Below are 24,370 nucleotides of genomic sequence, written 5' to 3'. Positions count from 1 at the left end.
GTGCGTTGATATGTCAGTCAGTCAGTTTTTTCTTTTATATATTTAGATATACTAAACAGGCATAGAGTAGGCATTAATAGAAATGAAACAAAGATATCAACTTATAGTATATTTATAAAATTACATAGTTTAGCTTATTAGCTACATTCATGCACGAATGTCCTTTGTTTTAAAAATACAAAGAGAGCGCAACGGCCTAATACTTTTTCACGTCACTATTTTAAGATGGGGTCTTTTATTCCCAGCTAGGAGGGAGCAAAGTGGGGCTTTTCATGTCTGCTACGTATTGTTTACTTTTTGAATACATTGTCTTGTTTAAATAACATTTTAAAATATAAAAAATCCTCATAGGTGATGAGAAACAGTGAATATTTCATTAAAAGTGTAAATAACTATAAACGACTAGCTTTTACCCGCGGTTTCGCTCGCGTCAGAAAAAGACAAAAAATAGCCTATGTCACTCTCCATCCCTTCAACTATCTCCAGCTAAAAAATCACGTCAATTCGTCGGTCCATTTTGCCGTGAAAGACGGACAAACAAACAGACACACACACTTTCCCATAATATTAGTAAGGACTAGTCTGTTCGAAAGGAGAAGAGTCGTAAAATGTATGGGGTCCAATTATCCAATACATTTTTTGCACAAACTAAATTTTTTGTCGATTTTTTTAATTATAAATCGGCTTACTCTTGGCCACAGACTAGCCAAAGGCAAAGACGTGGCCTACGATGGAGTGAGCTCGCCCAGAAGATGCCTGTTCACTCTTGATTTGAAGGTTGCCGGGTTATATGAGCTTAAGGGTCATGAAAGCAATAAAAAATGTGTCGTTTGTATTAATAAAAGATCGTTGCGCCCTCTCCCTCGCACACATTCTCTTCTCACACACCTCGCACCCCTCGCACGCTTAGCACGTCTCGCACCCTTGGCACGTTCCACACGCTTCGCTTGCTTCAGACATATAGGAGCAGCATAGGTGTTCAAACTATCTGAACACGCACAGGGGGGTTACCATGACGTACTAAAGACGTTCAGTTTAGGTTGAGAGAGAGGGACGGAGCTATGTAACTGCTATAGCTGTGTCCCTTTCTCTCAACCTAAACTGAACGTCTTTAGTACGTCATGGTAACCCCCCAGGGTGGCTAGCCGAATGGCACAATCGCTCACGAAACGCTCACGAAACGAAGCGCTAGTAGATATCTATCTCTATCGCGCTTGCGTATTGGCGCGACAGAGCCAGCGGCGTATCGCTTTCGTTTGGCGTCGGAGAAATGCCATTCGGCTACGGGGCCTGGTTTGACAACAGAGACGTGTTCAGACATTTGTGAGCAGGTCAGCTGCTCAGATATATGGGCATTTTCAGAATTTGGGACCCCTCAATTAGCGTAAGTTGTTAACAAGAATTAACTCACTGTCAGTTTTGTGACAATAATTAAGCATGAAAGTTTAATAAAATATTGTTTTTGTGTTAATTCCATATACTTTAAGCGATAATCTACATTCAGAATGCGAAAAAAGTAATTTTTTAGACAGATTTCATGCTTAACTTGTCGTCACAAAACTGACAGTGAGTTAATTTTTGTTAACAACTTACGCTAATTGGGGGGCTCAAATTCTGAAAATGGCCGTATATGGCGACAGGAAGGGTCTCACACGGCGGGCAGGAGGCCCGGCTTGCGGCCCGGCCACGCCTCCTTGGCGTATTTCTTCCGTTTCGGCTCGTTGGATGGACCCGATTCTTCTGATGCTGTGGGTGAAATATTTTAATTTAATATGCTTATTGATATTTCGGTGATTTCGACATAAGTTAGATGTATAACGAGTTAAATAATTCCGTTTAAAAAATAGTTTAGAATCCAATACGACCGGGGGCCGATCTTTGAATTCCGAGCATTCGATTTCGTGAATTTCGTTGAATAATATCTCCACCGTTAGCGATTTAAATTCTACTAACAGAATCGAAAACGAGTGGTCATTACCACTAGATTTAAAATTACTAGCCGTACTTTTTCAAAAATAGCATTTTGTTGTTTTCCAGAGACTTTTGGACGGTGAATTCGTGAGTTCGAAACTCAAAAATCGGTTCCCTGGCAGACCAGGGAGGGGAGTTGCATCAACCACATTTGACAGACACATCATCGTCACGCAGCAGAGGTCTATGGAACTTCCCATACACAATAAAATTTAACGAATGCTTTAACGGTGACAGAGGGTTTGGTGCATCAATATACCAGGTAGTATATCGTCGTCTGAATAACAACACAAGCCATCTCGGAGCTTACCGTGGGACTCAGTTAATCTGTGTAAGAATGTGGTATGAAAAGAAAGAAGGAATAAAGTGAGTGTACCTTGTTGTGGCGGCGGCGCGTGGAGCAGCGGCTCGGGGCCCTCCAGCTCCACGTCGGGCGCCGGGTTGGGCAGCGACAGCCCCAGCCTGCAACAGTCATGCTTTACTGACACACACACATACAATCACGCCTGTATCCCATAAAGGGGTAGGCAGAGCACATGAACTACTCAAGTTTCAGTGCCACTCTTGGCAAAAAGGGGTTGAAAGAAAACGAAAATTGTGACATTGCAGTGACAGGTTGCCAGCCTCTCGCCTACGCCACAATTTAACCCACAACCCACAGTCGACTGACACACAGCTACAGAATATACCTCATTACGACACAAGGGCGGAAAAAAGGAAGTCCCGAAACGAGTGGCGATAAATAGGCTACTTGCCTTCTAGTCAAATCGGATTTTTAAGAACTGTCAAAACGAAATTGAACGTCTTGCTAATATGGAATTAATATGAAATCGAATTGAGTGACGTCACAGTCAACTCAGTTACTTTATATATTTCTACCTGACTTATTATTATTAAATAGAAATTGGATTTAAAAATAACTTATATCCATGTTTTTCTTATATTTATCTGATGCTTTATTTCTTGTATGGTATAATAGTTATTTGTTATACAAGGGTGCAAAGTTGTATTTTAACGCCGAGTGTAGAATTGAAAAACGAGCAAGTGAAAGGAGTCTATAGTTGAACCACGAGCGAAGCGAGTGGTTCGAGAATAGAATCCTGAACTTGCGAGTTTTTAACACACGAGAAGTAAAATACATTTGCACCAGAGTGTAACACAAAACTTTTCCCCTCACTATAGCGAGGAAACTACAACGCAAAAAATGCGTTTATCACTGCTTCCAGTAGTTCCACAGGTGGTAAATCATCTTTATTACTAGATTCACCTATTTTTATCAATTTTAAAGCACTTAATTTGACTTTATTCAAGGTCAAATTACTTTACCCACTTGTGGATAAAATGCGTTTTTACCCGCTGGTATTAAAGGACAAAACACGTGTTTCCGAGCTAGTGAGGGGAAAAATATTTTATTTTAAGTAGTCAAGTTCCCTATTAAAACACGACCGACGGGAGTGTTTTAAATCGGCACGATTTCATTTCCTTTCTGCACGTGTACCGTACGACATTTTTCAGTACAGGTGGCCCTTTGAACTTTCGACCTGACGAGATATTGAACCACTTTGCGCCCTCGTGCGGGCAAAAAGCAATAGTACTAAACCATAGTATAATAAAGAGTACTATCGTACAGTATGGCCACTCCCGCTCCCCGCTGAAAGTGTCACCCACCCCCTCTCGGTTAGCTCACAGTTACCGCCTGTCAAAAACGCGAACAGTCGACCTGTCATATCTCACTCATACAAGCATGGTACGTGTTCACCTACACGAGCTTAGACTGTGTGCTAGGAACGCGCTTCTTTCATATATTTGATCGCCAGTGTCCGAGGTGTGACTATTTAAACTACAGAACACTTTCTACAAAACCCCTCTATTACAATAGTTGAAGACTTATCTTAGTCCGTTTTCACATTATCCGATCCGATATCGGATGTCGGAAGGATTTCAATGGAAAAAAATCCAAGATGGCGCCTGTAATGTATGGGATATCGGTCCTACATCCAATATCGAATCGGATAATGTGAAAACACAGACTGACTCTAAGGCCGATAGTCCACTATCATATGTTTATCATAAAAATATGATCATAGGTCTGTATGCCTCCCTTTTTATCCAACGTGAAGAAAAAGAACTGCATGTTGCGTATGATCATATTTCTATGACAAACATATGATAGTGGACTATCGGCCTAATTCAACGTTATCGAAAAGGCCAAACACGAATTACGTTAATTAATATATAATTTGATTAACCTATTAAACACCACAGTTCTATAAGACTAAAACGTACAAAATTCGACTCATTTCGCCTAAGTTTACGAATTTTATTTTTAGATCTACACGACCGTCTATTTAGTTGCTCTCTTCCTTTGGATTAGAGAGCAAAAATCAAGTAATTATCTTATCTGTGGTAGCGCAAATGGGAAATCCAGTCGTGCAAATAATAACAATTACTGCTGGCACGTCCGTTGCGTCATCTGACTCGGCGTAGGATTTAGCAGACTACCCCGGAACTGACTAAAAATACCCTTCAGCTAGAAGTCTGTACTCGCGACGGCGTCCTGCAGCGGACGTGGCACGCGCACCACAAACGAACTGAAGTGAAATGCATGTAGTGGTGCTACTGTAGCTGTTGCACCCTCAACGTATAGCCAGTCTTCCGGACTAGGCATATTGAATTTTCCTTACTCTTAGCCACAGACTAGCCAAAGGCAAAGACGTGGCCTACGATGGAGTGAGCTCGCCCAGAAGATGCCTGTTCACCCTTGATTTGAAGGTTGCCGGGTTATATGAGCTCGGACACATAGCTGCCGGAGGAATTCCACTCCTTGGCAGTGCGCATAAGAAAAAAAGAAGCAAAGCGATTCGTGCGAATTCGCGGAATATCTACCAAGTAAAGATGGAAACCGGCCGTGCATCTAAGAGTCCTATCGATGGTAGAATGGGGCCGGTGGACAACTAATATATCATCATCCTCGTTGTGTTATCCCGGCATTTGCCACGGCTCATGGGAGCCCGGGGTCCGCTAATATGGATTAAGCGGACCCCGGGCTCAAGGCTATTGGAATTAGTCCAGTTTCCTCACGATGTTTTCCTTCACCGAAAAGCAACTGATAAATGATATTTCGCACATAAGTTCCGAAAAACTCATTGGTACGAGCCGGGATTCGAACCCGAGACCTCCGGATCGAAAGTCGCTCGCTCTTACCGCTAGGCTACCAGCGCTTTTGGACAACTTATATATCCGCAACTATGGGAACAAATCAAATCAATCAATTTCGATTTTTAACTTATATATCAAAAAATGTCAGTTTCGTTTCTTTCAACCCCTTATTTGCCAAGAGTGGCACTGAAGCTTTAGTAGTTTCATGTGTTCTGCCTACCCCTTTATGAGATACAGGCGTGATTGTATGTATGTTGTATGTATGTATGTATATCATTAAAATAAATATACCTTGCGCCGATGAGGCTAAGATGAGAGCTGGGTGCCGGCAGGTCGGAATACAATGCGGCGCCGCGCGATATCTCCTGTAATCTCAGCGAGTGGTGATGTTGACCTGAATGTAAACAAATACTTTCAGTTGGACCCTTTTTTGTTAAATCATAAATTAAATATAACAAGATCATACCATCCCATACATTAAAATGCGACCGCCTACGAACGCGCTTACACTCCACCACACATAGATGGCGCCACAAAAAATGCCTTGTTGCCACCGATTATTTGTAGATTGGCATTAAGTGTCAATTCCGAGCCGTAAATCTATGTCAAAAGTGACACTTAACGCCATCTACAAGTATAATCGAAAGCTACAGGACATTTTTTTTGTGGCGCCATCTATGTGTGCATCTAAATGCAAAAAAACAGGTATACAGTTGCTCAAAAATATGTCCCAGCTCCTGCTAAAATATGTTGGGGAATTCAGCGCTATTTAATAATTACATTTTTGAGTAACTTTTGTACAACCATATTTTTGGCAACGGCAATTAATAACAATTTCTGCATTATTAAAAATTCTATAAACTGGTGGTGAAATTCCCGTTCCCTTTCTTCCCGTGGGTGTCGTAGAAGGCGACTATGGGATATGGGTTAAATTGTGGTGTAGGCGAGAGGCTGGAAACCTGTCACTGCAATGCCATAGTTTCGTTTTCTTTTAACCCCTTATTTGCCAAGAGTGGCACTGAAGCTTTAGTAGTTTCATGTGCTCTGCCTACCCCTTTATGGGATACAGGCGTGATTGTATGTTGTTGTTGTATGTCTATAGCCTGTCAACCAAATTTTGGCAGTAGCAATGTACATCAAACTAAAGTATGGTATCCCTATGAAACGAACAAAAACCAGCAATGTACGTCGAACAGCCACAGATTTTTTTTTCAAGGGGCTCGCTCCTTCCTTACGAATTAGATAATGTATTAAAAAGGGACGGATATCAGCTAGTTATTTCTCTTTTTGGTAGGGTGGAGATTTCCACAGATAAGATAGAAATGACACGCGAATTTCCACCGATTTTCAAAATTAGTGTTGCTAGCCCGCGATTTTTCAAATTTTCCGCCTTTTTTCTAGTGACAAGATTTGGTTGACGGTCTATATAAACTGGATCGACAAAAAGCATATAGAGTTAAACCGTAGACCTACGGTATTGCTCCGGACAAGTATACATTGTGACCAACTATTTGGCCATGATGACCTTAGTAGCTACAATATAATACACGATGCTGAATGTTACCAAAGACATATGTAACTCCGTATAGACGGATAAAGTCTAAGAAAAAAACGTACCTCAAAACCATAGAGAAAACAGGCCAAGAGCGTGTCGGGCCACGCTCAGTGTAGGGTTCCGTAGTTTTCCGTATTTTTCTCAAAAACTACTGAACCTATCAAGTTCAAAACAATTTTCCTAGAATAGGTAGTAGAGAGTTACTGTCAAAGTAAAATGTGTTATCACAGTGCATAGACTGCCATCTCTCGACAAAAGCTTAAAACTTTTGAACCTCAGTTTTGACAATTTGGCCCAGATATTATGTGTTAAAATGTCAAATATGAATATTAGCGTCATCTACCGAGCGTTCCCCAAAGGTGTAACGCCATCTAGGCCACCGTACCTTTTTCTCTATTGCTTTGAGGTACGTTTTTTTAGGGTTCCGTAGTCAACTAAGAACCCTTATAGTTTCGCCATGTCTGTCCGTCCGTCCGTCCGCGGATAATCTCAGTAACTGTTAGCACTAGAAAGCTGAAATTTGGTACCAATATGTATATCAATCACGCCAACAAAGCGCAAAAATAAAAAGTGAAAAAAAAAATGTTTTTTCAGTACAAATGGTGTTTTTTATACGCACTAGTGCGAGAAGTGGTTCATTATATGTCAGGTCGAAACTTCGGAGGTCCATCTGTACTGAAAAACGTCGTTAGATACACGTGCGAAAAGGAAGTTCGTAACTCGTGTCGATTTAAAACACTCCCTTCGGTTGTGTTTTAATTTATCGCCACTCGTTTCGAACTTCCTTTTTTTCGCACTTGTATCGAAATGTACTATATTAGGGTACCCCCCTACCCTACTAGTAAAGTGGGGGTGATTTTTTTTTTCATTTCAACCCTAAAGTGTGATATATTGTTGGATATGTAATTAAAAATGAACAGGGGTTTACTAAAACCATATTTTGAACCATAAGTTTAAAAAATATGAAAAAAAAAACACAAAAGTAGATCTTTATAAAAACTTCCTAGGAAAATTATTTTGAACTTGATAGGTTGAACAGTTTTTGAAAAAAATATGGGAAACTACGGAACCCTACACTGAGCGTGGCCCGACACGCTCTTGGCCGGTTTATTCTTAGACTTTATCCGTCTATACGGAGTTACATATTTATGTCTTTGCTAGTAGCTACTAAAATATATTTTGCCAAATACTCACTGTCATCAGCGCTCTGTAGTTTCAGCTTCCTAGGTGCATTATTGGCATTAGGCACTATAGTGCTCTTAACCAGGTTCCTGAACCGGCCAATCGTGGGGTCAATGTCCTCTGGGTTGATGATGTCCACCTCTTCGTTGAACGAGACGTTTCGGCGCTGTTTTTTGAGCACGCCGCCCGCTGGCGTGGACGCTGAGCGTTTGGTGCCCGTTGGTGGCTGGGGATGTTAATGTTTTTGATATTAATATTGGTATTTCATGGTAAGAGCGTGCGACTTTCGGAGGTCGCGGGTTCGAACCCGGCTCGTACCAATGAGTTTTTTTGAACTTATGTGCGAAATGTCATTTCATATTTGCCAGTCGCTTTTCGGTGAAGGAAAACATCGTGAGGAAACCGGACTAATTCTAGTAAGGCCTAGTTACCCTTCGGGTTGGAAGGTCAGATGGCAGTCGCTTCCGTAAAAACTAGTGCCTACGCCAAATCCTGGGATTAGTTGTCAAAGCGGACCCCAGGCTCCCATGAGCCGTGGCAAATGCCGGGATAACGCAAGGAGGATGATGATTTCATGGTTGATCCATACTATCCATACTAATATGGGTTAGTTTAGGGTTGTAAAAAAACGGTTTTTTTTCTGGCTTGAAAAAAAAAACATGAAAAAAACCGTGAAAAAAAAAACAGTTTTTTTTCTGGAGTTTGTTTTTTTTCTAAAGTACGAAATCTCAAAATTTGCAAAGTAGTTAATACTTTTATACGGTTTTTTAGACTTAATGTTAACTATTAAACGAATTTAATCAAATAACTTTAATTTCTGGTCTTATAAAAGTAACATTTACGAAATCTGTAGTTTGTAGTTATCACTATTTACTGTTGGCAACACCACCGCCTCTCCACGCTACACGCCGCATCGGGGATTCCCCAATAAACGTTTGTATACTGAATTAAAATGTACGTTATTGTTATTGAAACACGTTACAACTCACGAAAAACCGTTATTGTCGTATTATTTGTTCATTTGAAAAAAAACCATATTTAGAAAAAAAACCAAGGTGCTCGGTTTTTTTTCATGTTTTTTTTCATAATTCTGAAAAAAAACATTTGGTTTTTTTTCTATTTACAACCCTAGGTTAGTTTCCTATACTTAAAATAAAACATTTTATGCAGTGCACGAAATGAAGCATCACATAATTAGAAGAAAAATATGGACAGTAATTGTTTAAACATAATTTATATTTATTAAGTCAAAGAGAAAGATATAAAGTAAATGAATTGACCGTGATTAAGCAAATCTTTTTGACAGTTCTTAAAAAGAAACTTATTTGACTAGTAGGAAACTAGCCTATTATAAATGAGAAAGTGTGTGTGTCTGTTTGTTTGTCCGTCTTTCACGGCAAAACGACGAGCACTGGCGGCTTGGCGGTAAGAGCGTGCGACTTCGAAGCGAAGCGAAGTCGCGGGTTCGAACCTCGGTTCGTACCAATGAGTTTTTCGGATCTTATGTGCGAAATGTCATTTTTTGCCAGTCGCTTTTCGGTGAAGGAAAACATCGCGAGGAAACCGGATTAATTCCAAAAATGTCTAGTTGCCCTTTGTTTTGGAAGGTTGCAGTCGTTTTCGTAAAACTAGTGCCTACGCCAAATCTCGAGATAAGTTATCAAAGCGAACCCCAGGCTCCCATGAGCCGTGGCGAATGGAGGGATAACGCAAGGAGGATGGTTCTACAATCTATTAGACAGTGTGTTGTGTTACCTTCATGACATCACTGCCATCGTCTGTAGAGATACCCAGCATGGAAATCCGCCTGTTGTGCGCCGTGTTGAATTCCGTTAAGTTCTGGAAAAAATACAACTATGAAAGAATTCTTCCTCGTTTCCTCATGCCTGAGGGTCGCGTCGCGACCACATGAGGTCGATATTTTGTGCACCAAAGCTCAGTCACACAGTCTTCTATAATAGGCGCCGGTGTCCATCCCTGGCAAGCCTTCTTAACACTATCTACCCAGCGGGTTGGTGGATGGCCACTCCCCGTCCTCCATCCACCATGCCAACCATAAAGGTAGGAACAAATTACCGTTAAGTGTGCACCCTCTTAAAACAGCCAGCGGGTCAGATGACGACCGTGCGCTAAAGCCACGTCCACGGCTTACGTCCGATAGCTTGCACAGTAAGTGTATATTTCATTATCTAGATCGCGGCAGTGGACGCGCGTCCGCGGACGCGTCCCATAATCTGTTCCTAGCTTAATTAATACGTTACTCAAGGTTGTCCGGCTTCCTAGTTACAACTATACCGAGTACTAAGATCTAACTGGTGAGTAAGTTTTGACTGTGGTTAATAAGACTTGTGTTGTAGGAACAGATAGATATATAGCGGGTACAGGAAACATTCGGATATTGACGACCGGTCGGGCCTAGTGGGTAGTGACCCTGCCTGCTACGCGTCCCGGGTTCAAATCCCACTAATTTGTGTGATGAGCACAGATGTTTGTTCCCGAGTCCCACTACACAAGACAAGCCTTCTTGTGTTTACCGTGGGACTCTAGTCAATCTGTGTACAAATGTCCTATAATATTTATTTATTTTTCATATAAAATGGGAGGTGAAAGTTTCTATGGAGCATTCAGCAATTTCCGAATTTAACGCGAGCGAACCCGAAGAATACTATTAAATAATATTTCACAGCACAAGCGCAATAAGATAACTTACATCTAGTTCTGTCTGTGTCTCGGGCAGGCCGAGCAGCGCGCCCTCTGTCTCGGTGTTAGGAAGCTCCTCCATGATACCGCGCGCGTTGCCCATCGGCCGCTCTCTGTAACATCACACTCACGATTAACCACTCTCACAGTATAATAAAGAGTACTATCGTACAGTATAGCCAAGCCGCTCCCTGCTGAAAGTGCCACCTAGTCTCTCTCGGTTACCTACCACCTCACAGTGTACCGCCTGTCAAAAACGGGACCAGTCAAGCATGGTACGCCTTTATCTATACAAGCTATCGATCACAATAGATCAGAAATGGTCGCAGTGATACATAAGGTGCCCTGAAGCCTTACAAGTAAAGCCCCTAACCTAGAAGAAAAAGAAGAAGAATACGAGCTTAGACTGTGTGCTTAGGAACGCGCCTCTTTAATAATATATTTGATTGCCATTGTCCGAGGTGTGACTTTATGATCTGAGATAATATTTGAATACAGATAGTATTAGTAGTATAACATACCATAAAATGTAAATCTACATAAATGTCTTTCAATCAATACATGCATAAAATCATTAAAAACATGCTTGCTTCCCTTAAGTAGATAAATTTGTGTGCACCAAATGTTGAAGCTCAATATTTTGATAACAATGTTCTGACATTTGTGACAGAAGTCTGATCAGAACTACACACAAATGTCAGAAAGAAGTATAGAAAAAGGTTACATTCAAAATTTTATTTTATAAAACTAAAGACATACTTTGACACTCCTCTATTCAGTCCTCTTAGGTTAAACTTAATTGGCACCATTCTTTTTTATATAACATAGCCGTTAAGTATAACTTGCGACAATATTTATCACATAAAAACATATAAATACCTGACACAAACTGCATGTTTGTACCTAGAGACTTCTAAATTTGAAGTTTAACTAAACGTAAAATTTTATCCCCCTTATAAACATACACTAAAGTTATCAAGCCGATAAAGCCCGTTTGTCCCTTTCCAACATATTAGTGTGATAGAAAGGGACAAACTAACTTTATATTCATATTCATATCATTTATTGCATACACATGTGTTTACAATAGGTGTTTTTATAGATTAGGTCACAACATGCACCCGTCAGGGTATAGCAACATAGAAAACTTACATATGTACTAGATTCATTCATTAACATGCTTATTATTAAGTAAGAATTACATTAATTGCTTATTTCAAATTTAGATAGCTACTTAAAAATGTCAATTATTCACTACATTATACATAAAACTAATTAATCAAAAATGTCAGTAAAGAATTCATCCACAGAATAATAGCATTTTTGTTGTAAAAGTGACTTGATGCTTTTATAAAATAATTGAGATGTTTCCTGTGACTATCGGCTTGATAACTTTAATGTATGTTTATGAATAAGGGGAATGTGTGTAATGACTCGTCATACAATAAATAAATAAATAAACTTATATTTAAGTAAGTAAGTAAACACTTTATTGTACAGAAAAAGAATACAGCACATAATATTTAAAATAAAAAGTTTCAGTACAAAGGCGAACTTATCCCTTTAAGGGATCTCTTCCAGTTAACCTTTGAGCATTTGAGGGAGAGTTTGAGACGGTAGACATCCACATAATACAAAAACTACAAAATAATAACAATACATTTTTCATTCCTTATTCTAACACGCAGTATATTAGTAGTTATTTTTATTACCTTATAATATAGTTTCTTGTGGAAGCCCCAAAATGGAAATTGGAGTCTATAGGCAGCTGTGTCGGCTTGTGTGCTTCCAAACGCATTTTACCAATATAAGTGCCATGTGCTGGAAAGTTAAAAACACTATTAATTTTTAAGGTATCATTGAAGTACCATATAAAAGTAGCATGATCAATTAGCATATACATATTAATATTAGACACCAAATTCTTTACCAACATTTCTTTTGTTGATGGTCGGTAGTTAGCACTAAAACGGTAATTAAAATTATAATTACAGTACTTACTACTTCCCAAATCCACTAAAAAGGCTCTGTTTAAGTCTTTATGATACACAAACGCCGCATGCACTCTGGAACAACTGGCATGGTCTATACAGAAGTCATTCATTTGAGGATTCCGGCCAAATAAGTAACATTTCTTCTCATCTATCATCAGTTTCTGAATTAGTTTGTCCCCTTTCAACACGTCCAAATGCAGGCCAGTGGGTGGTTTGCCAGCCCTGTAATAAATAAATAGCATATCTAATTTTAAAATATCAACAACGCATAATACTTTTCAGGTAAAGGTTTATCTATTAATTTCCGTTTCCGCTGCTATAAGTCTTAGAAGGTCTCAAGAATATAGGCTCATTAACTAAAAACTACTATAATCATTTGTTTTCATTAAATACTGGTTTAATTACAATCGTTGATGCATGTTATTCACGCGATTGCAGTGGCGGGTTAGATACACATGCAATTTATAGATATTTACCAGCTGGGCACCTCGTAGTGGTTCGCCATAATTTTATAATAGTATTATCTTACTATAACTTAGCAATTAAGACACATAATTCCATTATAATACATTTAATGAAGAAAATATAGCCACTAATCGCCGATGCACGGAGCCGCTAATTTGACAGCTCGAAATAGAGTTGCCATGTATACACAGACTAATGAGAGATACTACCATGTATAAGTAGCCAATGTGCAAGCGCCAACATTGTAAACATTGTTTTAAAAGGATGTCTTCGCCCCATCCAAGATACAATATGATTGAAAACTATTTTAAAATGCATTTTACAAGAATATAACGTACAATTTATATCGATTTTAGTCATCTAAGGATTATTTTTTAACTTTGTCTTTGGCAGGAAGCGGATCAAAGTCAAAGATTTATTAAAAACCGGCCAAGAGCGTGTCGGGCCACGCTCAGTGTAGGGTTCCGTAGTTTTCCGTATTTTTCTCAAAAACTCCTGAACCTATCAAGTTCAAAACAATTTTCCTAGAAAGTATTTATAAAGTTCTACTTTTGTGATTTTTTTCATATTTTTTGAACATATGGTTCAAAAGTTAGAGGGGGGGGGACGCACTTTTTTTTCCTTTAGGAGCGATTATTTCAGAAAATATTAATATTATCAAAAAACGATCTTAGTAAACCCTTATTCATTTTTAAATACCTATCCAACAATATATCACACGTTGGGGTTCGAATGAAAAAAAAATCAGCCCCCACTTTATATGTATGGGGGGTACCCTAATAAAACATTTTTTCCCATTTTTTATTTTTGCACTTTGTCGGCGTGATTGATATACATATTGGTACCAAATTTCAGCTTTCTAGTGCTAACGGTTACTGAGATTATCCGCGGACGGACGGACGGACGGACGGACGGACGGACGGACGGACGGACGGACGGACGGACGGACGGACGGACGGACGGACGGACGGACGGACGGACGGACGGACGGACAGACAGACATGGCGAAACTATAAGGGTTCCTAGTTGACTACGGAACCCTAAAAAAAAATCAAATTGTCAATGTCAAAAAATCGGCCGCCATGCCCGCCGTACCACTGTTTTGATGTTTGGTTAACGAAAACTAAATAACGGGAAAACGATCTCAATCTAATTATTTATCATGGTGTCCAGTGAAGAAGAAGTTGAGGCGAAGCCAGCCGACGTAGTAGAATGGGATGTAGACATGGAAAATCAGTTATTTTACGCCATGGCCAACCACAAACCGGTCGGCATCAACAAACATTTTCAGATGGCTTGTATTTGGGAGAAACTCTCAAATTCAATAACTAAAGAGATCTCCACGCAAGATATTTGGAAGCACTTAGAGTCTCTTTATGATATATCGATGCTAGATGACACGGAACCAATTCCTTTTCCAAATCATGAGGTCCCATTTAGTTTACCCGACAACGAGTTTGGCACGCTTATGAAGCAAAAATCAAAGGATGGTCCTTTATCTGACGACGCGGAAGGTAATAATCTACATTTTATGCATACATTAACCTGCAAAGCTTTAGTATTTTATTATAAATTTACCCTTTAATTTAAATTGATTTAGCAACTCGCCTTGAAGCCCGAAGCCCCTCTCCAAAGGTCTCGACTCCTAGAAGCAGTTCACGGGGCACTGCCTCGAAAGATAGTACTCCAAAAGGTAGCCATCATTTTGTTATTAGTCATGTCATTGAAGGATCATCATTGATATTCATTTGTTGTTGGTAGAAGTATTTAGGGCAGGTGTTGAGAGGTCATCTTATATTTATTTGATATCAACAATAAATTAGATTTCTTATTTTCTATCAGATTCAACACTGTTTTAGATTCATGATTTCTAATGCGTTCCTACTTTGTCATAACATTAGTAAGCATACAATGATCATATATAAATTATGATGAAGTGGGACCACAGCCTTCATAGAATTCAAATTTTTTTGGTTTATTAAGATAAACTGTGCTGAAACTCATAGAAAGAGGTATAAGTATTTAAATTATATTATTTATAATTTGTGTTATTTATTATCCTTAATTGTCCTTAATAATTGTATGTACATTATATTATTAAGTGTATATCAGTATCTTTAAGAAAGATTGTATTTTAAAATATTCATGCTCCATTTTGATATGTTGTTCGCAAACCTAAAAAATAAAATGAATTGCAAATTGAATATATAAATATGAGGATGTGGCTTTGTGAGGATCGGATACATGTGCAGCAGCAAGCAGAGTGGTGTTCTTATTCAAACTTTAAAAAAAAGTGTAAAATAGATTACACTCATGACTTCAAAATATTCGCTTTTTTGTGCACATTTTACAAAGAATTGTTAGCTACTTTTATTTAAACTTTATTACACAAAAATACACAAAAATGTACAAATGGTGGACTTAATGCCAAAAGGCATTCTCTACTAGTCAACCATAGGGCCAAACGGAGATTCAATACAAATGGTGCAGAGAGACAAAAAAAGGTGATACTAAGAAGAAAAGCAAACTATATGTGTAGACTGCATGTACTTATACATAAAAAAATTCTCCCAAAATGTATATTAAATTTTTTTAAATGGTTGTTTGCACCGTGTGTCACATCCATATGTATCCTGTCCTCTTATCATAATTATGTTGCTTAATTTCAAAGCTGGGTAAATCCATTCTGCCATAAAGTTGATTATCTTTCAGATCATATTATTTTTTTAATATATTTAACCTTAAAGCAGAATGGATTTACCCAGCTTTGAAGTTAAGCGACACAATTAGAGTTTCTATGTCTGAGGGTCAATGTTGCATGGAGTAGAAACAAGCATGACTGGACTGAATGGATTATGAGAGGTGCAGGATATGCATGTTTTTGGCAGATTTAAAAAAAAATGTCCTATAATATTTATTTATTAAAAAAAAAAAAACAGAATGGTCCCTCTTAGGCACTGGTCCGACCAAAAGCGAATATGCGATGAGCTATCAACAATAGAAATAAAAAATAGTTACTCCTCTTCTCTCTTCTTAACATCCTGTTACCCTCTGCTGGGGTGTAGGGCTTGAATCATATTTCTCCAATTACTCCCGGTCTTGGGCAGTTTGGGTTTGGCTCCCACCCCATCCGTAACACCCTGAGCTCTTGCTGAACTGAGCGACGCCAAGTCGATTTAGGGCGGCATGGTTTCCGCTTGCTGGCAAAAAGAAGGAAGAGAGCACAAGCGATTTATTGTTCATTGATTAATGACAAACTATAACTCGCTCGCGCTATCATCACATCTCTTTTATTCACATGGGAGCGACTATCTTTTGTTTGTATCTATCACTTTTCACTATCGCTTTTGGTAAGACAAGGGCCTTATAAGGAAATCTCTTTGAGAGAGCCTTAATGTTATCAGCCAGTTGCCAAAATATATTTTTCAGTACAGATGGTGTTTTTTTTACGCACTAGTGCGAGAAGTGGTTCATTATATGGCAGGTCGAAACTTCGGAGGCTCATCTGTACTGAAAAACGTCGTTCGATACACGTGCGAAAAGGGAATTCGTAACTCGTGTCGATTTAAAACACTCCCTTCGGTCGTGTTTTAATTTATCGCCACTCGTTTCGAACTTCCTTTTTTACGCACTTGTATCGTAATGTACTATTTCAGTACAGATGTTGTTTTTTTTTACGCACTAGTGCGAGAAATGGTTAATTATAATTATGCCAGGTCGAAACTTCGGAGGCTCATCTGTACTGAAAAACGTCGTACGATACACGGGCGAAAAGGAAATTCGTAACTCGTGTCGATTTAAAACACTCCCTTCGGTCGTGTTTTAATTTATCGCCACTCGTTTCGAACTTCGTTTTTTACGCACTTGTATCGTAATGTACTATTTTGTTAATTGGCAGGGAACCGATTTTTAAATTTCGAACTCACGAATTCGCCGTCCGAAAGTCTCTGGAAAACGACAAAATGTTATTTTTGAAAAAGTACGGCTAGTAATTTTAAATCTCGTTTTCGATTCTGTTAGTAGAATTTAAATCGCTAATGGTGGAGATATTATTCAACGAAATTCATGAAATCGAATGCTCGAAAATATCGGCCCCCTGATATCTGATATGCAAAAAAAATTGACGGCAAACAAAAAACAATGCGTTTGTATGGGACAGCCCATGGAATTCTCCTTTGTGTTGAGAGGTAGCTCATTCTATGTAGACGGGCTTATTTAGAATGTGATTGTTATATGTGGTGATTGGGTTAATAATATGTTCAGTATAAAAATGATATGATAGGCATACATAGAAATAGGCAATACCTTGTAAGACCTATATTAAGCTGCGCGAAATTCTTTTTTTTTTAAATAATATTGTCTGTTTATGTTTATATATACATTAATTTACAAACAAAAAAAATCTACTAAGTTTTGAAAATGATTATAAAAATTCATAAGATATAGTTTAAGAACATGAAAATGCAGCTTGCAAGCTATATATTGTTGGATAATTAGGTACTTTTTTTTTCGAATTTAGTGAAAAAAAAAGTGTTTTTAATAAATAAATAATAAAGAATTAGGTACCTACTTAGATATTATAAGTTGGAAAAAAGATCTTTACGCACAATTTGACAAGAGTAGCAAAAGAACCAAAAAGTACCATTGTCAGGTGTCAATAAGGTTGATTTTAATTTGAAATTATGTTATAGGTGCGTCATATAGTCGGCCTGCCCTTTTGGTTGAAAATGGTACTTAAATATGTTCTCAAAATACCATTTTTATTGTGTCCTAGTGCATTAGGACCTTCTATAAAAGAAATACACATTCACATTTATGAGAACAATAGTTAATGAATGTTCTTTACACAGTTGTGCCGGCTGGCCGCAAAGACAGTGCGACAGCGCAGCCCAAGTCTCGCAAAGAGAGTGGCAGCTCACACGCCTCCACAGACACACCTAGCATCAAATCAGAGAAGGACTATGGTGAGTTACATGCCTATACCTGTTTCCCAGAGGGGTAGGCAGAGATCACGGATTTCCGTTTGCTACGATCCTTACAAGGGTTCCCTCTATTTGGCATATCTGCTGGTCGCAAAGACAGTGTGACAGCGCAGCCCAAGTTTCGCAAGGAGAGGGGCAGGTCTCACGCCTCCACAGACACTCCTAGCATCAAATCTAAGAAGGTGAGTTATTTATAGGTACCAGCCAAAAATGATTGTTCATTGTAGAAAAACTTGGAAACTTCCAGGATGAAATGGACATGTGTAAGGCCGTTCAAAGGTGTCACCTCTCTCTGCATTGTATACATACAGTGAACCAATTTGAACCTTTTCACAGTTAGTAAACAAGCAAGCTCCCTATACACCCGTCCCCCTCCTACACATTACTCACGACACACACACACACATACACACACTGACTGTTATGGCCTAATTCATAATGACACATGCCATTTAATTTAGTAGGCTTCCTTCTCTTTTCCTTTCTGTATTGTCTTGATCCTTCTTTTTACCTTTTGTTTTATACACCTACTTACTACTGTTTAAGATTTCCTATTGCTCATTTTTTTTTCTAAGATTAATTGTTATTTTTCCAAAGTGCTATATTTAAAGTGTTATATTTTCCTATTGCTGTTACCACCGTTACCAATTTAAGAGCTCACACCTTAGTAGGAAGAATCACTGTCTCCCGAGTCACAGGCTTGACCTAGTTCGGGATGCAGAGGCTCAACCCCTTACCAAATTGTGTTACAAACCCAATACATAAGTATGTTTCGTGTTACTATCATTATATATGAAATATAATGTATGGTTTAAAGCAATAAATTTTTTTATTTTTATTTATACTCTTAAAAAAAGCGCTGATAGCCTAACGGTAAGAGCGGGTGACTTTCAATCCGGATGTCGCGGGTTAGAACCCCGGCTCGTACCACTGAGTTTATCGGAATGTCTCTTATGTGCGAAATGTCATTTGATATTTGCCATCTGACTTTCCAACCTTCGGGTTACCTTTTTGGAATTAGTCCGGTTTCCTCACGATGTTTTCCTTCACCGAAAAGCGACTGGCAAATATCAAATGACATTTCGCACATAAAAACCTAAAAACTCATTGGTACGAGCCGGGGTTCGAACCCGCGACCTCTGGATCGAAAGTCGCACGCTCTTACCACTAGGCTACCAGCGCTTATAAATTAGAATTGACTTTTATGGCAAATAAAGAACAATGTCAATGAGACGGCGTTCTAGAGTGGCTTTGGGTTGAAATTGGTTGACTCTACCTATCTACATATTTCTTTAATGTGTTGTTTTTGCAGATCGAAGACGAGACTCACGAGACTCCAACGCATCGGGTCCTCGAGACAGCTCTACCGGCAGAAAATCAACATCACATAAAGAAAGGGCTCCAAAGACTAAAGGTTAGTCAAATCATCCTGTGAAACTAATAGGCTACTTGCACCCTAGTCAAATCAGCTTCTTTTTAAGAACTGTCGAAATGAATTCGAACGACTTGCTAATATGGAGTTTATATGAAATCGAATTGAGTGACGTCATGTTCAACTCAGTTACTTTATATATTTCTACCTGACTTATTAAATAGAAATGGTATTAAAAAATAACTTTTGTCCATGTCATTTCCTATAATTATCTGATGCTTTAAATAGTGCATGGTATAAAATATTTTAACTACAGTCAAGTTCCCTAGCTATAAGGTTATGATATAGATAGATATAAATGGTGCCAGTATAAATTTTCTCTATCGTGTTTCATAAGGGCCATGAGCCTTGGCTGAAAGGGATGGCATCCATGGCATAAAATAATACACAAATCTAGGAAAATTGTGGGTTTAAGCTATGCTGACGCCATCTGTAAAATACTTCGGCTTATAACAAATTATTTTTTTTCTACATTTTTCTATTATTATAAATACATCTTTTCTTCTTTTTTAGTTCTTAATTTATCGACATAAGGACCGGTTGCATCAAACCGTCTGTCACCATTAAAGCGTTCGTTAAATTTTATTGTATGGGAAGTTCCATAGACATCTGCTGCGTGGCGATGATGTAGTATAGTGTCAAATGTGGTTGATGCAACTGGCCCTAAGTGTAAGTCCAGAGTGGACGTTCGGTGCAGCGTATGAGCTTCAATTGTTTGACATGCCCACCGCACGCCCCGCGTCGCTGCTCGAGCACTCGGACCTATAAAGGGTTCCATTAAGGAGCTGACCACACCAAATTGCGCAAAATTGTTGTTACTTGCGGAGTTCTTTAAGACAAACTATTACATAGTTTTAGTTAGGCAAGTAAATTATATGTTATTATTCGTTATATCTCAACGAACATAGCCGTATTCGATACACGATTTAATGAAATCGATAGAAAAAAAATTGCAAAGATTGGTCTCGAGTGCGTCATTAAACGGTTCTATGTCGTTCAATTATTCATTTAGTTGTCTTTAAATAAATTAGCGTAAGTTGTTAACAAAAATTAGCTCACTGTCAGTTTTGTGACGATAATTAAACATTGGGGGACCCAAATTCTGAAAATGCCCAGTTACGAGTATGAGCGTTTCGTTGCAGGCTGGGACTCGCCGCTGGCGGAGGAGGAGGGCGCGCGGCGCGGGCGGCGGCGCGCGCTGGCCGCCACGCCGCCAGGGCCCGCCGCCAAGCGCCGCCGCGTCTGACACACACACACACACACACACACACACACACACACACACACCACAACACGACACAGGCCAGGCCCCGTAGCCGAATGGCATTTCTGCGAAACGAAAGAAATGTCGTCTGGCTCTGTCGCGCCAATACGCAAGAGCGATAGCGATAGATAGCTACGAAAAAGATATTATCTTGAGCGTTTGTGCATTCGGCTACGCAGACTGATTTAGGGCCCGTTTAGACGGTACGACTAAATCAGGCCTTAGACGGCGTGCGAACGGTAGACGGTGTGTGGTTCTATCGTAGTCAGATTTCGGGCTGTTGACGTTGAAACTGAAAATGAAATAATTATTTTTCAAGGCATATTACAATGCGCATATGAACGTAAAATAAAGCTACGGCGGCTCTAACTACGCCTCAGCCTCGAGAAGATTTCAGACCCCCCTCAGTTGGGAGGGGGGTATCCACTATGGGACCGGCAAGAAACTCGGCGGGCCACTTCTTTTCAAAACATTACATCTTATAATTAACATGCATTAAATAACAAGATACAATTTAACATGCAAAAGTATTCATCAAAAAAAAAAAAACATTCGGCCATCAAATACTGCCATTTAATAAACTCGTACCGTCTAAATGAGACCATAACCATTGTGAGAATAAACACACTATAATGTGTTAATTTATCGTATGGCAATGAGGAGGCACACTGACATTTTATCCCGCCAGGCGGCGCCTGTGCAAGTGTCTAGGCATGTCACTGTCATGCATATGTGAGAGAAAGAAAAAACACATCATCTTCTCGCTCTCACTTATGAAATTCTTTATCTGCGCAATGCAAGTGCAATGGACTAATATAGGGTGGCGCCATCTGTCATATCATAACCTTTGAGTGTCCCTCCTCATCAAGGACAGATAAAGTCTAAGAAAAGAAACTTACCTCAGTACCATCAGGGGCAGCTCACTCCGCGTTTCTTCCCTACATTTCGACGGCCGCGAGTTCGCAGCCCTTAAAGTTTGACAACCTTCACGCTGCGCAATAGAATTCAATGTCGCATGCAGTCCGTTGACAGGTTGTTGAGAGTGACCCTTCTGTACTTGTACTTTTATATATTCTGTGGTACCATACAGAAAAAGCTACGGTGGCCTAGATCGCACTACACGTTTAGGTTACGCTCCGCTAGATGGCGCTAATATTAATATTTGACATTTTAACACATACCAAGCTAAAGCTGAGTTTAGACCAGCAAGTTATTGCTGTAAGTTTTGAGACGCAACTATAGGTAAGAGTGAGTGGCAAATGTCTCAAAAGTTGCAGCAATAACTTGCAAGTCTAAACTTAGCTTAAGAATATGGGCCAAATTGTCAAAACTGAGGTTCAAAAGTTTTAAGCCTGTGTCAAGAGATGGCAGTCTATGCACTGTGATTACACATTTTACTTCAACAGTAACTCTCTATAATACATGATCCTCTTTGCTCCTCATTAAAAGTATAATACACTGTATTTAACTAGAATTCATAATCTAAATCTGCATGTGTGAAAAAACAGGACGGCACTGCGATGTTGCTGCTAGTAGTAAAACTATTCTTTTTAGTTGAACTGTAACGTTGGTTTGCGTGAGCTACTATAGATAATTACGTGAATTTAAACCCTAAGGGGGAAGGCATGGAAAAATTCGCTCACATCTGGGAGACCTTCGTAGCTTAATTGGCGTCCTCACTCTATACGAGGCAATCGTTCATAAAACACCTAACAGATGACTCCTCATCTGTTAGGTATTTTATGTACGATTGATTGATAACATACAATCTATTCTTGAAGATTTTCAAGAATCATTTCCTTACAGTAGACAGTAGGTACCAAATAGGTATAATACACAAAGACTAAAGGATCTTGTATTTTATAAGATGTTTTAAGGACAAGTACACTAAATAAAATTATGTTGAAAGTAAAGCTAAGTTTTGATAAAATAAAACATAGATAAGTGATGGCCTTGTTTCATTTATCCAATTACCAAGATCAAAATTGTATAACCATTTTTACCTCCTTTTTACGTCACAGAATGTTCAGGCTCCCTCACAATCCTCGACTTTTCATAATTTCCTAACAGGTTCTACCCTAAAGTCCTAAAGACAATTTTATATCAATATCTATGAAAGTGCGAAGAAATTTGTACAATCCGACAAGAAATAACAGAATACCTTACTACTTTGCCGCTTACTTTACGAAAATTTTAATTGTGCGCCTTTTTTGTGCCAAGATTTCATTGTTCGTCTGACTTTGGCAACACTAATCTCAAATAATACACGCATCTGCACCAAGCAGTTTGTAAAAAAAGTTGAAACGTCAATGTCACTTTTATGTCATGACTGTCATGTCAACTGTCAAAGAAGTAAATAGATAAAAATGAGCAAGTAGGCGATTATTTGTATAATGTTTAAATTTATTTGATTGGAACCGTTGAAAAGTGAGAAACAATGGCTTTGCCAACTGCTCAACCAGCGGAGGTACTGAGAGCGTGGCAGAAAGACGACCACTATGAGAAACAACTAGCAGGATCTTTAGCCAGGCTTGTTCCTTCGCATCATGCGTCCAAAGCAGTTCCCATATCTTCCCTGCTTTATAAATCGTTCACTACGCTAAACGACTTGCAAACTCTCGGCGAAGAATACTCCGGGATCGTTCAAGTGGATGAAACGTACCTAAAACTTCCTACATTCAGTAACAGACTTCTCAGCATCTTGTTATCAGCTTTTGGCGAAAACTTTACAAGAAGGGTGCTTCGATACGCTGAAAATGCCGTTGAACAAAATGCTACGTTGAAACCTGCAGTTCAGAACTCGCTTGTGGTGCTTCTTAAGGCTGTGGCTAATATGTTGCCACAGTTTGAAAGCATACATAGAGCATTGTGTTACATTAGTGGAGGGCCTATACAACTTGGGAAGACAGCTTCAGGGATTGATTATGTTCAAGTTAGACCCGCCGCTGCGGCATATTATGCTCATTTAAGGTTGTTAGGTATGGTAACACTGCTGCATGCTTTTGTTTCTTGTGGCCAAAGCGTTTACCAGGCTAAGCGGCATATGGATCAGATGAGAGACTTTCCCAATGAAGTTGATAGTAATAAGTCATGTGTGGCGTGCTTGGAAGAGATAGTTCAGCCTTGTGTGCTGCCGTGCGGACATATATTTTGTATGGAGTGCAGCTACGGAGCGTTGGAGACATGTGCTCTATGTCGGACACCGTTTTTGAAGAATAGTGTTGTGCCTCTTATGAACTATTCTCCATGACATTATTAATGTTAATCAAACTAATATATCCAAAGTTAAAGCAAGGGTAAATGGTGAAAAGACAAGTTATAATGAAGTAGTTGCCTAGTTGGTTTTGTGAATATTGTAAATATAAGGGTTTGTTTTTATACAAATGTTGGCTAGGTATTTTGTATATAAAGGATATTTGTTACACTATATTGATTGTTTCATTGTTAAAATGATGTTCAAAACACCAAACAACATTAGACTGACTACTCTAATTAGGCAGAGACGAGAGATTGAAGTCTGAGATCATTAAAATCAACCAATGCTGTGGGTTGATTCCGTTGTCTGCACTATTGTGGAAAGGCTGCTTTTTTACCCACGGGAGGAAAGAGGGTGAAAAATTCTTATCCCAAACTTATAGCATACTTATTACAGTTCACAGAGTCACT

The 24,370-nt window shown here is 39.0% G+C and overlaps 3 protein-coding genes across 4 annotated transcripts; 2 read left to right on the top strand and 1 right to left on the bottom strand.

The window, feature by feature from the left end:
• Positions 1–1,520: 1,520 nt before the first annotated feature.
• LOC125237903 (nuclear inhibitor of protein phosphatase 1) lies at positions 1,521–13,180 on the bottom strand. Its single transcript, XM_048145142.1, has 9 exons — positions 13,038–13,180; positions 12,569–12,783; positions 12,280–12,388; positions 10,578–10,680; positions 9,623–9,706; positions 7,880–8,093; positions 5,422–5,524; positions 2,348–2,433; positions 1,521–1,746 (listed from the first exon to the last, which is right to left on the bottom strand). Exons 1-9 carry the CDS (start codon positions 13,064–13,066, stop codon positions 1,649–1,651), a joined length of 1,041 nt encoding a protein of 346 aa, XP_048001099.1. The 5' UTR covers positions 13,067–13,180; the 3' UTR covers positions 1,521–1,648.
• A 929-nt stretch (positions 13,181–14,109) lies between these two features.
• LOC125237955 (MRG/MORF4L-binding protein) lies at positions 14,110–21,583 on the top strand. Of its 2 annotated transcripts, XM_048145201.1 has the most exons (5): positions 14,110–14,540; positions 14,627–14,719; positions 17,877–17,990; positions 19,321–19,422; positions 20,583–21,583. In XM_048145201.1, exons 1-5 carry the CDS (start codon positions 14,189–14,191, stop codon positions 20,684–20,686), a joined length of 765 nt encoding a protein of 254 aa, XP_048001158.1. In that variant the 5' UTR covers positions 14,110–14,188; the 3' UTR covers positions 20,687–21,583. The 2 variants fall into 2 exon arrangements, with proteins under 2 accessions (XP_048001158.1, XP_048001159.1); XM_048145202.1 differs by lacking the exon at positions 14,627–14,719.
• Positions 21,584–23,055: 1,472 nt separating this feature from the next.
• On the top strand, positions 23,056–24,125 carry LOC125237954 (peroxisome biogenesis factor 10). Its single transcript, XM_048145200.1, has one exon. The coding sequence runs from the start codon at positions 23,142–23,144 to the stop codon at positions 23,952–23,954; it is 813 nt and encodes a 270-aa protein (XP_048001157.1). The 5' UTR covers positions 23,056–23,141; the 3' UTR covers positions 23,955–24,125.
• The last annotated feature ends 245 nt before the right edge of the window (positions 24,126–24,370 follow it).

The sequence above is a fragment of the Leguminivora glycinivorella genome, chromosome 22 (assembly GCF_023078275.1).
Source record: "Leguminivora glycinivorella isolate SPB_JAAS2020 chromosome 22, LegGlyc_1.1, whole genome shotgun sequence".
Taxonomy (NCBI): domain Eukaryota; kingdom Metazoa; phylum Arthropoda; class Insecta; order Lepidoptera; family Tortricidae; genus Leguminivora; species Leguminivora glycinivorella.
This window is presented reverse-complemented; position numbering and strand designations above follow the sequence as displayed.